Genomic DNA, 15,873 nt, shown 5'->3' on the forward strand with positions numbered 1-15,873 from the left:
CTAAAGAACTAGTGTATACGAACCCCCTACGGTATATCCTTATACGCCCCCGATTCACCGGAAGGGTATAGAAAGAGGAGCCGTTTAATAAACGACCTAAGGATAAAGTAGCCACCGCGTTTATAACGTGGTTAGGCTCCCTACCCCGGACTATACCCTTATATTCTCGGATAGGTTATAGAAAGGCCGGAATATAACCTAGGCCTTCTCTATCTAGTGCGGCGGCAGAGAGATTACCTCTAGTCGCGGCTATCTGCGTAATATAAAGGTCTTTAATAGGGAGGTAATAGGAGCCACTAAAGGTCTAGCAGCAGCACTACGACTACCTAATATAAACGATATAACGTGCTATATCGATAATTAAGCCGTTTTAAGGGGGCTTACTAGGACCGCCCCGCGGTCGTCGAAACACGAATTTCTAAGGTAGTAACGCCTAGCCTCCGTTAATAAGGCCTAGCTACGCTAGGCACCGGGTTATATAGGGATTCCGGGTAATAAGAGGGCAGATAAACTTTATAATATAGAAAGTATATAGGGGATACTACTAGAGAATAAGAGGCCGACCTAGGTAAGCGTTAAGGTATAGGCTATAGAACGCTATAGAGCTAGGCTTTAAAAATAGCACGCTAGTAACCGCCCCCGCGGATACTCGATAGCGCTATAGAAGAGACTAGGCTTTAGCAGGAAAAAACTAAAGGATCTCCGGGTACCTCGTAGGACGCTAATACGACTACTATAGGCACGTACTAGGTATAGAGATTTCGATAAATACTATAAGCGGTTGTATTATAAGGACTACGTCACGGACTATAGCTATAGTTATAAAAAGACCCGGGAGCACTTCGCCCACTATCGTAAGGTTAGAAACTCCCGTAAGTAGCTATCCTAGCTATAGCACTACGATAAGAACGGGGATCGGACCCGTAGATTTAACCCCGAGGAGACCCTTATAGAGATCCTTATAAACGGGGCGGCTTTCACCGCCTTTAACAATATAATAGGCTTCCTGGATAGGATATACCTATTACCCTTAAGGAGGGGTGTACCTATAACCTAATAGGAATTAGCCGATAGGTAACGGGCGCTGAGGAGGAATAGTATAAAGGCCCTCGCGGGCATATAGCGAGATAATGAGATTTCCTTTATTATTTCACTAGCGTTATATCTTATACATATATTTAATACTATAGTGTGGTATTTATCATATTTAGGTGGAAAAAGGTTATAGAGTTAAGCGCTTAGCACTATATAGTCTTAGCATATATACATAGAATCCGCAACGCTAGATACTCTAATAGGAGGCGCGGTCCCAGTATTCACTGGGTTCTGCTAAGGCGTTAAATAGAAATACATATATAGGAGGTAGATCTAGTAGCCGTAAAAGGGGGGTTATATAACCGACTACTAATACTATACTAAAGCCGTATCTATATAGTTATAACACGGCCCTAGTTATCTTATTTACGCCCTCGTAGCGTAGATAACTCCTAAAAATATGCAGATATAAGTAAATAAACTAAGCAAAGAGCTATTGTATACACTTATTCCTCTAATTACCGCGTCTTCCACGTATATCTAGTTAGGGATCCTCTTAGCTCTAGTTCCTCCGTATATACCGTCCCCTTACTATCTTTATCGGCTATATACTTAAGATATTACTTATCTAATCCTCTATATATACCTGTACTTACGCTTTCGTAAGGTTCTTCCTCCTACTATATAGTTAGGCTCGCCGGCCTTCTTAGCCTTTTAATTAGCGGTAGCCTTATCTACCTTATATTTAATAGCGGCACTATAACAACGCTATCCTCTCTATTCTATAGCTATATCGAATTTTGTAAGATTTTTAAGATATAGTAACTGTAGTATTTTAGTCCCGTTCATTTATTATAGACTTTTCTATTCTGTTAAGGTTTACTAAGAAAATATTTGACAGCACTAACACGTGACTTCTAGGTCTAATTCTAGCTGATAGCTTTAGTATATAGAAAAAGTAAACTGATATATATAATAATCGTATAACTATATATATACCGTCTTAATTTTATAGAGCTTCCTTTTACGGTTAGTAAAATAACAGGGGTGTGAAATCCCGTTTTTTGGTGTGGTTTGGGGGGCGGTTAGGGGGGGTTGGGCGGGTGGGGGGTGGTCTGACTTATTTGACAAGGTCTCCCTATTGAGTGAGTCCTTTTTTTTCCGGTTTTTCTTTCCCTTTTTTTTTTTTTTTTTTTTTTAAAGAAAAGAAGAAAAAGAAGAAGTGGAAGAGAAGAGCAAAATACAAGGAAGAAGCAGAAGTAATTACTACGTTGCCGATTCTGCCCGTCCTCTCGCAGTACGCATGTGCACACTAATATATCCAATTTTGTGAAGGAACCGTTCTCAAGATATTGTCTAGATGTAGAGCGCTGAAGTTGCCTACTATTAAACTGTTTACTGGTCGAGGTTGGCATGCAGGAGACTCCGTTCCGCATTGGTGTAGAAGGAAATGCAACTATGGCTCTATTATCCGTCGCATTACAAAAGTCCTCGACGACCCGTCTGAGCGAGCCAGTGCCCTCCGAAACTTGACGATCCATTCACCTGTTCAATTAGACTTCTGAACATCTAAAAACGGCTCACTTCAAATCTCTGCAGAGAATTTAGTGCTCCAGGAGACGCAAACTGCCCTGCACAACAACGTTTTCGAGAAGGGAGCCTGGAGGGATGTCGATGGTGCTGCCCTCGGTGGCGACAATAATGACAGTGCCCTTTAAAGTCACACCGCGACCGAGATTCACAGCACCCGTGATGGTCAGATGATCCAGTTCGATCATCTTGGGGATGGACGGAATGCGCTTCTGGAAGTCGGACACCTTCTTAAAGTCGCTGCCCAGCTTGATGAGGGGGGCGTCGCCAAAGCGGGAGGTGCTCATTTGGAGTTGACCGTGCTTAACCTGGTAAAGGTCCGATTTGACGAGCATCAGATCAGAGCATGTCTTGACGGGCAAGAAACGCCTGCGGGGAACATTGACTCCGTGGGCGTTACTGAAGTGGCGAATAGCAGCGCCAACCGCCGTCTCGAGCTGGATAATGGAAATGTCCGACTCGCCCTTCTTGTCACCGGGTATAGTCTTGCCGTTCGGGATGATCTCCATCTCGAGTTCGTCATTCTCCACAACCCGTTTGATGGCCTTGAGGTTCAGCCAGATGTTGTTCGTGTTGAAGTACTTGAATTTCTTGATCGACTTGAATTCGTTGACATGCTCCTTGGGCACCTGGGCGATCTCAAGGAGGCGAACGGACCCCTCGTAGTCGATAATGGTGCCACCCTTCACATCGGCCTTGGTCTTGTTGGTCAGCTCCATGATGTATTCGGCCTCGGTCTCGACCATGTGCTGGAGGATGCGGAGATCGACAACAGCTCCAAGGTTATCGACATTGGAGAGGAAGATGATCTCAATGCCGCGATCAAGGAGCTTCTCGAGAATGCCCGAATTATAGAGCGACTCGAACACATCACCGTGGCCAGGTGGGTACCAATCGGAAATGGGAGATTGGAAGGTTTTGGGCACGGGCAGGAGCGAATCCTTGAGAATTCTGGGGTAGCGCGACTGGTTGAAGGTGAGGATATCGACGTTATGGCCCTCGTATTTCTTGATGATGGACGCCGTGTCGTCATTGGTGTTGAACGAGTTCATCAGGAGGAAAGGCACGTTGACATTGTATGTTCGATTCAGGTACTCGACCTGGCGAACGGAGAGATCCAGGAAGGACATGCCGTCACGGACTTCGATCACGGACTTGGGGCCGACGCAGCCCATGGAGGTACCGAGACCGCCATTTAGCTTAAGGACGGCAAGCTTGCTGAGGAATTGGACAGCCTCCGAGTTGGAGAGATCTTCGTAGTCGACAACCTGCCCCTGTGCGGGAGGGGCAATGCGATCCCAGTCCCTGTATCCGGATGAGATGTTAGATCTCTCTTGGCCAAATGAAAAAAAAAAGGAAACGGGGAAAGGGGAAAAAGGGAAAAATAAAGGAAGAGAGCAGGCAGAGCAGGCAGAGGACTAGAAACGTACACAGCATTGCCCTTGGCCTTGTCATTCAAGTAGCGGCGAAACAAAGCGAAGAAGTTGTCCATTTCAGTCTCGAAAAGCTGTAGAAAAGCTGTCAGACACCACTGTCAAGGAAATGGGGTATGGGAGAGACTCGCCTTCTTCTCTTGGGGGTCCTCGACCGTCTCGGCGAGCTGCGTAAGGGCGTTCCGCATCTGGGCAGCAGCGACATTGGTCGAAGTATTCTCGAAGGCCTGCATTCGAACGGTTAACTATTTGAATTTATCGATCCTGTCTGCTGGAGAAAAAACCGTGCCACTGGCCGCAACTTCACTTCGTCGACCCGAGGCCCGCTAAAGGGTGACCACGGGACGTAAATGGACGGCTGGGGAGCGTAACAAAGCTGGCAATAATATGGCAGGACTGCGGTAACACTGCGCAATCAGGGTGTGTATGACCGCCGTCGTAATTCCCTCTACACGCACCAACGAATTTGATACTTCTCGCTCAACACGCGCAAAATGGAGAACGACGCGATAAGTCGAATGGAAAATATGGCAAGCCCAGATTGGCTTGGGCATGGGGTTAAAGGGGTAGGCGCCTCACCATGTGCGATCTCGTCTTGCCATGATGACGCGAGGCAAACTCTGCGTCGTCCTTGCCGTTGCCATGGCCGCCGCCCAGGGGGGACGACTGCTTTAGGTGCGAAGGCAATGCGCTTTTGATCGCAGACGCCATGTTGAGGAAATGGTGTGCTGACGGGATTCGTTATGCGAAGAGTAGAATGATCAAGAGTCGTCGAGGCCCTCTGCGTGGTACGTCTTTAGCAAGGTCGGTAGGGTGGTTGAAAGATGGCAGATTCGGATCGTGGCAGGTTGACTGAATACGAAGGGAGGGCGGGGTTCAAAAGAGCTCCAGGGGCGTGGAGCTGACGCAGTCAACTGAGTGGTTGGATGCCTTCTCTGACGTAATTGGGCAGTGAGCTTAATGTTTACAGTACTTGGACTTGCATTTTTGCCCCTGAGTACCGCTCCGTACCATTCATCCAACCGCCTTCACACCAACCTGGGCAGCATTAACCCAGGATGGAACGCGAAGCTCGTTTGGTCCCTCCCCCCCTTTTTTTTTCTCCTGCTTCGTTTAGAGAAACAGAGAACGGGAGGAGAGGAGGACGAGGCGGAGGCGGAGGCGGAGGCGGAGGAGAAGAGAGGTGGGTGGGAATCGGTCAATCCATACCTGCTACACGTCGCTTTTAGATGATGGTCGTAATGTGTTGATGCACTTGGGAGAGTTGGTGTTATTGCGAGAAAGGAGACCTCCGAGGAGGGAAGAGAGAAGTTTACGAGTCGGGCTACTTGTAATTATTACAGTCTAGGCACAACGAAGAATGGCGTGGCTGGGTGGGTAACCTGCCTTTACCTTGGAGAGTTGCACATCTATCCGTATCTGTAAGGTACTCTGTTCAGCATTACGGGTAATAACTTCGTACATCACTGGGTACCTACCTGGTGCTTTATTTGCCAGTTAGGTATCTGTACAACGTAGTTACAGGGTCCATTTTTCGTTTGGTTCGTGCTCACTTGGCCTGACACTTGACACCTCGTGTATCCATAATACACGAAGCACTACCTAGGAAACAAGGGCCCCGGTGCGACGAAATACTCAATACACGGTACACCTCTACGGGGATTAGAGAAACGTTAGCTCGTATACAATCTGATATGACTGGCTGGGATAACAGGGGACCCTGCAGGTAACAGTACAACCAAACACATAACACCTTTGCCTATTTCTCAAGTACCTATACCCATATAAAAAATTCAATTCCCTTAACAATATCTTTCACACTATCAAAATCAGTATTATCTATAGCTGTCTCTCTTAATACCTTATACTAACGCAAGCGGTAATTAGGGCATCGTAAAAGCTAAAGGCTCTAAAAAGCTCCTATTAACACTATCCTAAGGAATGCGCAGGGGAGGCAGGGTAGTATTAGAGGGTATATTAAAAAGAGCTTCTTTTAATAAAGAGGCTGGATATTCGTTTTGAAGATCTTTGACGATATCAGATAAGCGGAAGGGACGAAAGTCACGAAAAGCAGTGGAAAAATAAGAAGGTAATAATAGGATTGTAAGGTAGGATCTCTGCGCGCGTAGTATGTCTTTTTCGGATCGAAAAAGGGATTAAGATAAAGGATTAAGAATAAAGAATGAAGAAAGGAAGGAACCGAACCAAGGGAACGGGTTAATATCCTTTAGATATCCTTTATTCTTCGTAAAAGGATCGATATCGTAATAATATCGTAATCCATTATATCCCTTGTCTGACTCGTATTAGATGAACAGACTCGAAAGAGAACGGTCTAGGCTTGCGAGGAAGATATCCTTTATTCGAGTATAAAGGACTTACTCGAAGGATATTAAGGATATTATTAGTAATAATAATAACATTAACACCCCCCCCCGTAAGCTGATTCTTATATAAGAAGGAGCAGCTTAAAAACGAGTATATATATTATAGAGTTATAACGTAGAAACCCTAGTTAACTAACTAGGACTAATTATAAGAGGAAAAATAAAATAAAACCTTTAAGGGAAAACCATAAAAACCCTTAATTTCTTCTAAAGGGAAAATTGGAAAACCCTTTTTATGATACTAGAAAAACCCGTAGGTAAAAAACCTAGCTATAGTATTTTAGGAAACCCGTGGGTAAAAAACCTAAGTATTTATATCTAGGAAATTCCGAAGATAAAAGACCTAGTTATAGACGTTAGTATTTTAATTCTTGAATTCGGGTATAAGGTGGTATATCGTAGTCAGGTAACGTATCGTCTTTATAGCCTAAATTTATATAGCCGCATAGTGTATAATATAGGTCTTTAGTTAGACCTTTAGCTATTATATCGGCTATATTAAATTTAGTATTTATATAAACTACCTTTATTTTATTATTTTAAAGCTGTTATCGGCAGTAGTGATACTGACGATCTATATACTTTACACGTTTATGAAATTCAGGATTTTCATAAAGCTTCTTTACGCTTTTGCTGTCTATTAATATAGGATGAATGTGTATATTATTCGTATTAGTAGTATTATTATTATATAAACCGAAGTTTATATTAGTAAATAGCCTGAGGTTATCTACTAGGTCTATATATATATATTATATATATAGATTCCTTCTTTAGAAGCTTCGGTTAAAGCTATATATTCTGATTCTGTTATTAATAAAGTAACGACTTTTTATTTAGTAGAAGTCTAGCTTATTAAATTATTGATACCTATATAATAGATATAGCCTAACGTAGAAGTCCTGTCTTCGATTATATCTGAAAAACTAGTATTAGAGTAACCGTAAATATTAAGGTCTTTTTTATTAGAATAGTTATATAAAAGCCCGATATTAGGAAAGGTGTTTATATAAGCCTAGACTCGATTTAAGGCTATAGAGTGCTCTGAAGACGGATTACTTATATATCGAGCGTACTTATTAATAGCGTAGGCTATATCCGGTCTTAAGTGTAGTGCTAAATATAATAAAGCACCGATTTCTTATTAGTATACTTTAATACCGGCTTTTAACGCCTATTCTTGATTTGGTATAAGGACCTTTTTATTTATATAGGGGGTATCAACGCGTTTAAGGCTTCGTTTATTATACTTATCGAGGATCTTATTCGTATAAGATAACTAATTTATAGAAAGGGTCTTATTTGATTTATTTATAGTAATTTCGTGGCCGTGTAAAGTTCACCCAGTTCTTTAAGCGAAATTTCTTCGATATTTCAGTAAATAAATACTATATCGTTATAGTGGAAGGACTTAGTATTACTATATCGTTATAGTGGAAGGACTTAGTATTACTATATCGTCTACGTGGTATATTAGTATAGCACGGTCTGTTTTATTCTTATAAAAAGTAAATATACCGTTATCGAAGTTATAGACTAGGCAGCCGATATCGCGGAGTATCTTTACTAGGAAATTATACTAAAGCCTAGGGTTTTATTTTAAACTATACAAAGCTTTATTTAGTTTATAAACTAATTTATTCAATAATTATTTAACACGCCTAGTAACCACGGGCGCGTAATAAGAGCAAAATCGATAAAACTATCGGGATAAAGACTATAACTACTACCTCCCTCCCGGGATACTATTATAGCGGTACCGTAATACCGGCGCTACGGTATAGCCGGAAGAGTCGTGGGATAGCATCGCCCCGGCCTTAACTATGCAGAATTCGTAATAAACCCACTTCTTATAATATAAGCGCTCCCCCCCCCCGCCTATAGCAGGATATAGCGCGGAACCGATATAAGACTAAAAGGGGACCATCGCGCCCCCCGGAACCGAGAGTAACTAAGATTAGGGCAGAAATTCAGGCCTTACTAGCTAATAGGAACACGATTAACTAGGTTATAGAGCTAGTAGAGGAACTAATCACGATACGTAGTACCTGTTAGGACGCTAGTACGATACCGCTAATATACCTATACGCTACCATTCGTCACGTTATCCGAGAGGAACTCCGAAAAGGGATAAACGGTATAAAAGAGACCTAGGCTAATATCGTAGCCCGGGCTCCCGTAGCGATACCGCCGCGGGACCCCGTACCCCTTAAAATAATCCCCGCTAGGTATTACGGGGAACTAATGATCCGCTAAAAAACCCTCCCCGAAGACTAGCCCCTTAAGGATAGGACCCTAAAGGAGATTATCTAAGCTATAAATACCACGATTACCCGATATAATACCGTAGCGGTATAGAAGCCACTAAGCGGAGATATCTACCTTAGCTTTACCGAAAGGGTATAGTAGTAGGCCACCTATAAGGAATAATAGATTAAGAAGGCCTTTAGTAAAGAAGCCACCCTAGCCGTATACACCTACCCTATACTAGCTAAGGCCATCCCCCAGGAGGTCCTTAACGCCCTATCCGAAGAAGACCTATTAGTATCTCTACGGGATATAAACCCTAAGGTAAAAAATATCCGAGTATAATAACGGGTACCCCGCTACGGCACCGGCAGGATAGTGCTCCTCCTTATCGAATCGGCTTTGCGAGAAGGGGCAGTAAGCCTTATCCGGAATACCCTCCTCTTTAAGGGGGGCAGCTATATCTATAAACTATACGACCCCGACCATAGCCCCCTAAGATGCTATAAATATCTATACTTTAGCCACCGAGCGAACGGCTACCTTATAGCGGAGAGGGTATACCGCTACTATACTAAGCCCGAATTAGCGCACCCCTAAGGCCTAGGATATTATAAAGCTATAGCGCTAAGGCGCCTTTACCGCTACGCCGCCTATACCGGAGACTATGATACCTTCGCCGATTTATACCGACTACTAGAAAAGAAGGCTAAGAAGACCCGCGAAGCGTATAAGTACCGAGCTAGAGACTTCGATATTACCCGCTAGACCGAAGCGGTATACCCGCGGTAGCCGTAAATCTTTCCCCCGATTATTATCGCTTAAGACTAGGACTAACCCCCCTATAAAGGCAGGGGTCGGCCCCCGAAAAGAACTAGGGGATAAAAGGGCTCCCCGATACTAGGCCCGATAAGTGCCTATATAGTCCCCCGTGGGGCTAATAAGGCACCGTAGTAGGAACCCTAGAGCTAGACCCCGGTTATACCGGGTACGGTATCTTAACCCCCCCCCCCCTCCCTTTTAATTAATAGAAATCCACGTCCTTTTATAGAATATAGGGAGGAGTTAAGCGCGGTGGGAGCTACCGCTTTAGTGCCGCGCCGAGTACGACGTGATAGTAATTTAGGAACCTGGCCTTAACCGCTTTACGAAAAGCCCCGTATACCCCTCCTAAGGGGTATATCGGCTAATCTAAGGAGGAGGCCGCGCCCTCCTATATATTTATAAGTGATACCCACTATATACGTGGATATAGCAGGCCTACCGTGATACCTCTACGGTTATATTCGGGACCGGAGACGATACCCTTATAATCTAGTCGATTTACTTAGAGAATTATTAGTCGGCTAGGATCCCCTAGAATACGCCCCTATAAGATATATTCGACACGGCACCGCTATAGGGCCGATACGTCCTTATAGGGAACTTTAACCTATACTACCCCTTACAGTTATAGCCACCGCGGTACTACCCCTAAGCCGATACCCTATTTACCCTTACGACCCGGTAGAACCTTAACCTAGTAACCCCCCCCGGAATAACTATATAGTACCGCCCGGGCCGGCGTGCTAGCACTATCGACCTTATATAGATAACGAAAGGGCTCCGCTACGATTTTAGCGGCCCGGATAAGACTATTATCGGGTCTAACCACTACTTATAAATAATCCGAATCCTTATAAAGACGGACGCCTTACTAACTACTATAACGATACCACCGCGGGACTTACCTAAGCCTTACTAGGTCTAGAAAGACTTTAACCCCTTATAGGTCCCCTAGCTCGCTACCACGCGGCTATAATAGACCGGCCCCCTTATATTACTAGAAGATATCGACTTAGCACTAAATAACCTAATAGTAAATCTTATAATTATAGCCGATAAGGCTACACCGCGCCGCTATAAGGGCACCCCTAAACACCTATCCACCCCTTAGTAAAACACAGAGCTAACCACCGTTACCTAGGAAGTAAGGCGCCTCTACCGTAGATATATATCCAGGAAGTCCCGGAATTAATAGGATAAATTCTAGGAAGCGGAGAGGCGCCGGGATAAGGCCGTGGTAGTAGCGAAGCGGACGTCTTAGCGGTACCTACTCTACTCGACTAGGAAGGACGATAGCCTTCTTTAGCGGCTATAAAAATAGATATAAACTAAAGGGTACGCACTACTAAACCCCCTATTAATACTACTACTATACTAAGACGATAACGCTTACCCGATAACTATACACGCAGAAAAGGCCGAGGTCCTAAACCGGAAGTTCTTCCCCCCCCCCCTCCCCACTATCCTTAGGCCCTTAGGCGCGGAGTCCCCCCCGGGGTAGGACGTCCGCTAAGATATCACCGTAGCGGACATATAGGGGCGCCTTAAAAAGATAAAACTCTAGGTGGTACTAGGCCCCGATAAACTCCTAATAGGGCTCCTAAAAGTATATAGACCCCCCCTATACTAAAGACTTAGCTCTATCTTTATAGCGTGCCTTATAGCGAGCTACTACCCAGAAAGGTGCCGCTACGCTATCGTGGTAGTCCTTAAGAAGGAAGGTTAGCCGCCGGCTAACTACGGGATAGTAAAGGGCTAGCGACCGATATTACTCCTTAACACGATAGGTAAGGTCCTTAAGGGGATACTTACCGACCGGATCGTGACCGTAGCGGAGGAGTACCGGCTCCTCCCGGGGGGATAAATAGGTAACCAGATAGGGCGAAGTATACAGACGGTAGTATAAAGAACCACGGAGGCTATAAGGGTAAGCTAGGCCTATAACGGTATTACTTTATTACTCTAACTAGATATTAAAGGCGCCTTTAATACTATCTCCTATTCCCGCCTTATCGAGGTACTTAAAAGGAAAGGCTACCCCCGGTAGCTTAATACCCTAATTAGTAGCTTCCTCCGGGACTATATAGCCTAGCTATTACTTAATAACAAAATAGCCCCCCCGCGGCACCTCCGCAGGGGTATACTGTAAGGCTCCCCGATCTCCCCTATCCTCTTTATCCTCTATATCTCTACTCTATACGAAAAGCTAGAAAGGGTCCCTAAAATAATAGTAGTAGGTTTTACTGATAATATAAATATTATCGCCTTCGGCAGGATAAAGGTATAGACGCGGTACCGCCTTTACCGCCGTGTAAAGGATATACTTAGAACAGGAGACTAAAAGCGGACTATAGTTTAAACCAGCTAAGTGTATCAATATTCCCTTTATAAAGTCACGCTAACCCTTACCTACCCCGCTTCCCCTTAATACTATTTCGGTGCCGGCGGCGGAGGCGATAAAGTTCTTAGGCGTTTAGCTTAATAAGAAGCTTAACTTTTAATAAAATACTAAAAATGTAAAAAGCCGCCTAACTACCTAGATATACGCCCTCTTAAGGCTTAGCGCGGTAGCGTGGGGGTATAGCTTCGCGGGTATAAAAAGATTATACCTTATAGTAATACGACTAATAATTACCTACTACGCTTTAACCGTCTATAAGATAGGGGCTGGCCCCCGGTAAGGCCCTATAGCGGCACTTATAACGGTATAGAACTAGTGTCTCCGATTAGTATCCGGAGCCTATAAAGCTATACCGGTTAGGGTCCTCGAAAAAGAGACCTTTATCCCCCCCCTAACCTATACCTTATAAGCCTAAGTGCCCGGAAGGTCCGCCGGATATAAAAGGAGGGAACCGAAGATAAGATATTAGCCGGAGTATACGCCGCGGCGAGAGCCTTAGCGGCACCAAATCGGTATTATAGGACTTACACGGCCCTTATATGGATAGCCTAACTTAACGCCCTAATAACCTAGGCCGGAAACGCGGCCCCGAGGAAAACCCTTATAAGGGACTAGGGTCGAACCTAGGCAGAGTTATAGAGGCTATACACCTACGCCGTAATAGCACTAAGCCGCCCCCTAATATAACGCTCCCTCCGGAAATATAGGGGACTGATAAAGCTATAAAGCGCCGTACTTACCTAAATCAGAATAGAAAAGCTAAGCCTATAAGCCTTCTTAGTAAAAGCGAGGGTACCGGGGTTTCTAATAACGCGGTGCCCCTATAACGACGGGGGGGCAGAAATAACGGAGCATGTAATACTCTAATACTAGGATATAACCGGGGAAGAGCGTAGGGAGCTTTTCGGTGCTATAGGGAGACTACTCACGATTAAAGGGGATTTATATAACGCACTAAACTATAACACGGAAGGCGGGGTAGTTATAAGGTGGTTCCTATAACAGAAAGGCTTAAGGACTTCCGCCTCGCCCTAGAAGTTATAGAGGCCTACGAAAACACCCGCGATACTAAAAGGGGACCGGATCGGGGATAAGGTGGCACGACGACTAATTAAGTATTAGGATAAGGGCCTTATAAGCCGGGGCCTTAACGGTATTAACGCGGTATTATCACGATACCGATTAGCTCTTATCGTTATTACCTCCCTTAAAGGCACTAATACTACTCTTAATATACTTAAGACCCTATTAGGCTAATTAGCTAATACCGCTAAAAAGCCATAGCGGGACCGGGGGGGAGCCACTTATAAACTATTCCAGGATAAGGTCTATCTTACCCTCTAAACGCCTTATCTAATAAGATAATTCCTATACCTTTACCGATATAGTACCGCCGCGACCGCGACTAGAAGGTAACGCCCGGTTTAGGGCCCGGCTAAAAGACCGGGATGCCGTCCTTAGGCGCTCCTTAGCCTATAACTTATTAGCGTAGAACCGCCACGGCACTAAAGGGGAATACCTATAGCAGCGATACCCGTGCTACTAACGGCCTTTACCGCCACGTATATCTAGTAAATATCTATAAAATATTCCTAGCTTTTATCCACTTATCTTTATTAGAGCAGTTTATAGCCTATTTATAAGTAGCTAGTTCATATAAAGAATTTATAGCTAAAAGAAAGTGGGGATCTTCTTAAAACTATAGGTTCCCGAGTATAGTATCTTTAGTTATATATAATAAGCACTTATTATTATCGTACGATATATAATCGTTATCGTTTTCTTTCGAAGATTGAGAAGGGATTTAAATTTCTAACTTGGATTTATTAAGGCCGTTATTAACCGGGTCGGTTATATTATCCTTACTAGTATTTTCGGCTGGAATAATACCGCCCGCTGCTCGAAGACCGTTTCGTCTTTTATTTTTATCCTTATCTTCTTCTTCGGTTTAGATAGACCTAAATATACGTTTAGTATTATTATAGTACTCGCCGAGTAGATAAGACTCAGGGTCGGAAACCGGTTCTACCTACGGTATATTTATAGTAGGAGACTTATTATTATTATTTATATAGGTTATAGAGTTATTTTTATTAATTATAGTATCTGAAGAAGAAGTCAGAAACTGATTTTCTAGAATATAAACGTCACGATACTAGGTAGTCTTCCTAGATCGAGGATTATATATTTTATAGTTATAATTGTTATAACCCATTAAAGCACCCTAAAGTGCTCGTGGATCTAGTTTCTGTATGTTCGGGTCGTTATTTCTATAGTATATAACAGAACCCTAAACCCGAATAGTATTTATATTAGGTTTACGATTTTTTACTAATTCGTAAGGCGTTATAAAGCCTACTGTTGAATTAGGTATTCTATTATATGTATAAACGGCTAAATAAACCGTATCCCCCTAAAGGTATTTAGGTAGGCCTGAGTGGAAGAGAAAATACCTGACTTTTTCTATTATAGTCCTTATAATCCGTTCTATTAAACCTTAAGTCTTATAGGTATACGGGGGTTTTATGTTATGATTCATTCCGACGAATAGTCTTTTAAACGAGGTATTCGTGAATTCTTTCCCGCCGTCGGTATCTACTTCTTTTATTTTTATATTATATATATTATTTTTAACGGGGATTTTCCACTCTTTTATAGCATTTACAATAGATATTTCTGATTTATCTATAAGCAGTTCTACGTATAGATACCGTGTAGAACGGTCTATTATAAATAGAATCTAACGCTTTCTATTATACGTTATAGGGTTGATAGGCCCGTATAAATCCATATATACCTTTTTAAGGTAGGAAAAATCCTTATATTTAATAATGGATTCTTTATTTATAGGCGTGGCTGACTTACTTTTTCTACAGGCTTCACAGCTCTGTATTTCTTGCATATCTTCTTTAGATATATTTATAGTATCTTTATTTATATATTTTACAGCAGTAGGGTTAATATAACCTATTCTGTAGTGCTATAGTATTATGTTCTTTTTATTATTTATTGTTTTCCGACGGTTATTTCGGTCTCTTTATTCTATTCTTTATTCTACCGGTTATTCTTTTCTTTATTCTACGACCTGAATATTCCTTTATGCCCCTGAAGAGTGGGTCTTTAAGTGGGTCTTTTCAGAGTATTCTTTTATTTCTTTTCCTTTGTCTGAAATAGTCTTCTTTATTCCTGTTATATTTATAGCACTATAGGGCTTTAAGGACCGTGACGACGACCCTATTACCCCCCCGTACGTTAAGGCCCGTGCCGAAGCCTAGTAGAGGCCGTTATGTAAAGTAGCTCTAGTATGAATATTAGTGGTTTTATTTTAGTTATTTTAGAATAGAATAAGCTGGTTATTTCCTGTAAGGCTGTAGATTTCCTTTTTATCTAGGACGGGAAGGCTAATAATATTTATACCTATTTCGGGAATATATAAACAGTTCTAAAGTAGTATTACTTTTCCTGAATCCATGAATTTAATATAATAGTCACTAGTACCTATTATTTTTACTTTATTTATATTACCCTAACTAGCAGTGCTTTTAGTAGTTTTATATATAGAAAAGAGCGTTTTACTTACTATAACCTGTGCTATAGCACTACTATTAGTATAAACATTTAAATCTAATATAATTCAACTATCTGAAATCCTGTTAACCTTTTCCACTACCCGTCCTATATTTATATTAGTATTTTGAGGGGTTTTATTAATTTAAAGGATAAATACCTGTTCAATATCTATTAGGTCTTCCGCGCAGTGGTCCGGGAGACGTGAAGGCTTAGGTATAATAGGAATATTTTAAAAAAGAACCTCGTTATCCAAGTCTTCTTCTTCTTCTTCCTAATCTTCTTTTTCTTTTTCTTTTTCTGATTCTTCTTCTTCGTGCTGCTGATCTTTACCTTTATCGTCGGTATTAGCTTCCGAAAAAGGCTCCTCTATAGGTGGTCAATCAGA

General features: G+C 42.6%; 2 protein-coding genes across 2 annotated transcripts; one reads left to right on the top strand and one right to left on the bottom strand.

Moving 5' to 3' along the window:
- Positions 1 to 2,639: 2,639 nt before the first annotated feature.
- Positions 2,640 to 4,769, bottom strand: SODALDRAFT_339414 (UTP-glucose-1-phosphate uridylyltransferase; the record flags this gene model as incomplete). The annotated part of the gene is made up of 4 exons (XM_028612856.1): positions 2,640 to 3,930; positions 4,056 to 4,132; positions 4,190 to 4,285; positions 4,638 to 4,769. 4 exons carry the CDS (start codon positions 4,767 to 4,769, stop codon positions 2,640 to 2,642), a joined length of 1,596 nt encoding a protein of 531 aa, XP_028467934.1.
- Positions 4,770 to 4,815: 46 nt separating this feature from the next.
- On the top strand, positions 4,816 to 5,347 carry SODALDRAFT_146705 (hypothetical protein). The gene has a single exon (XM_028606824.1). It carries the CDS (start codon positions 5,019 to 5,021, stop codon positions 5,289 to 5,291), a length of 273 nt encoding a protein of 90 aa, XP_028467935.1. The 5' UTR covers positions 4,816 to 5,018; the 3' UTR covers positions 5,292 to 5,347.
- Positions 5,348 to 15,873: the final 10,526 nt, after the last annotated feature.

The sequence above is a fragment of the Sodiomyces alkalinus genome (assembly GCF_003711515.1).
Source record: "Sodiomyces alkalinus F11 unplaced genomic scaffold SODALscaffold_3, whole genome shotgun sequence".
NCBI lineage: Eukaryota > Fungi > Ascomycota > Sordariomycetes > Glomerellales > Plectosphaerellaceae > Sodiomyces > Sodiomyces alkalinus.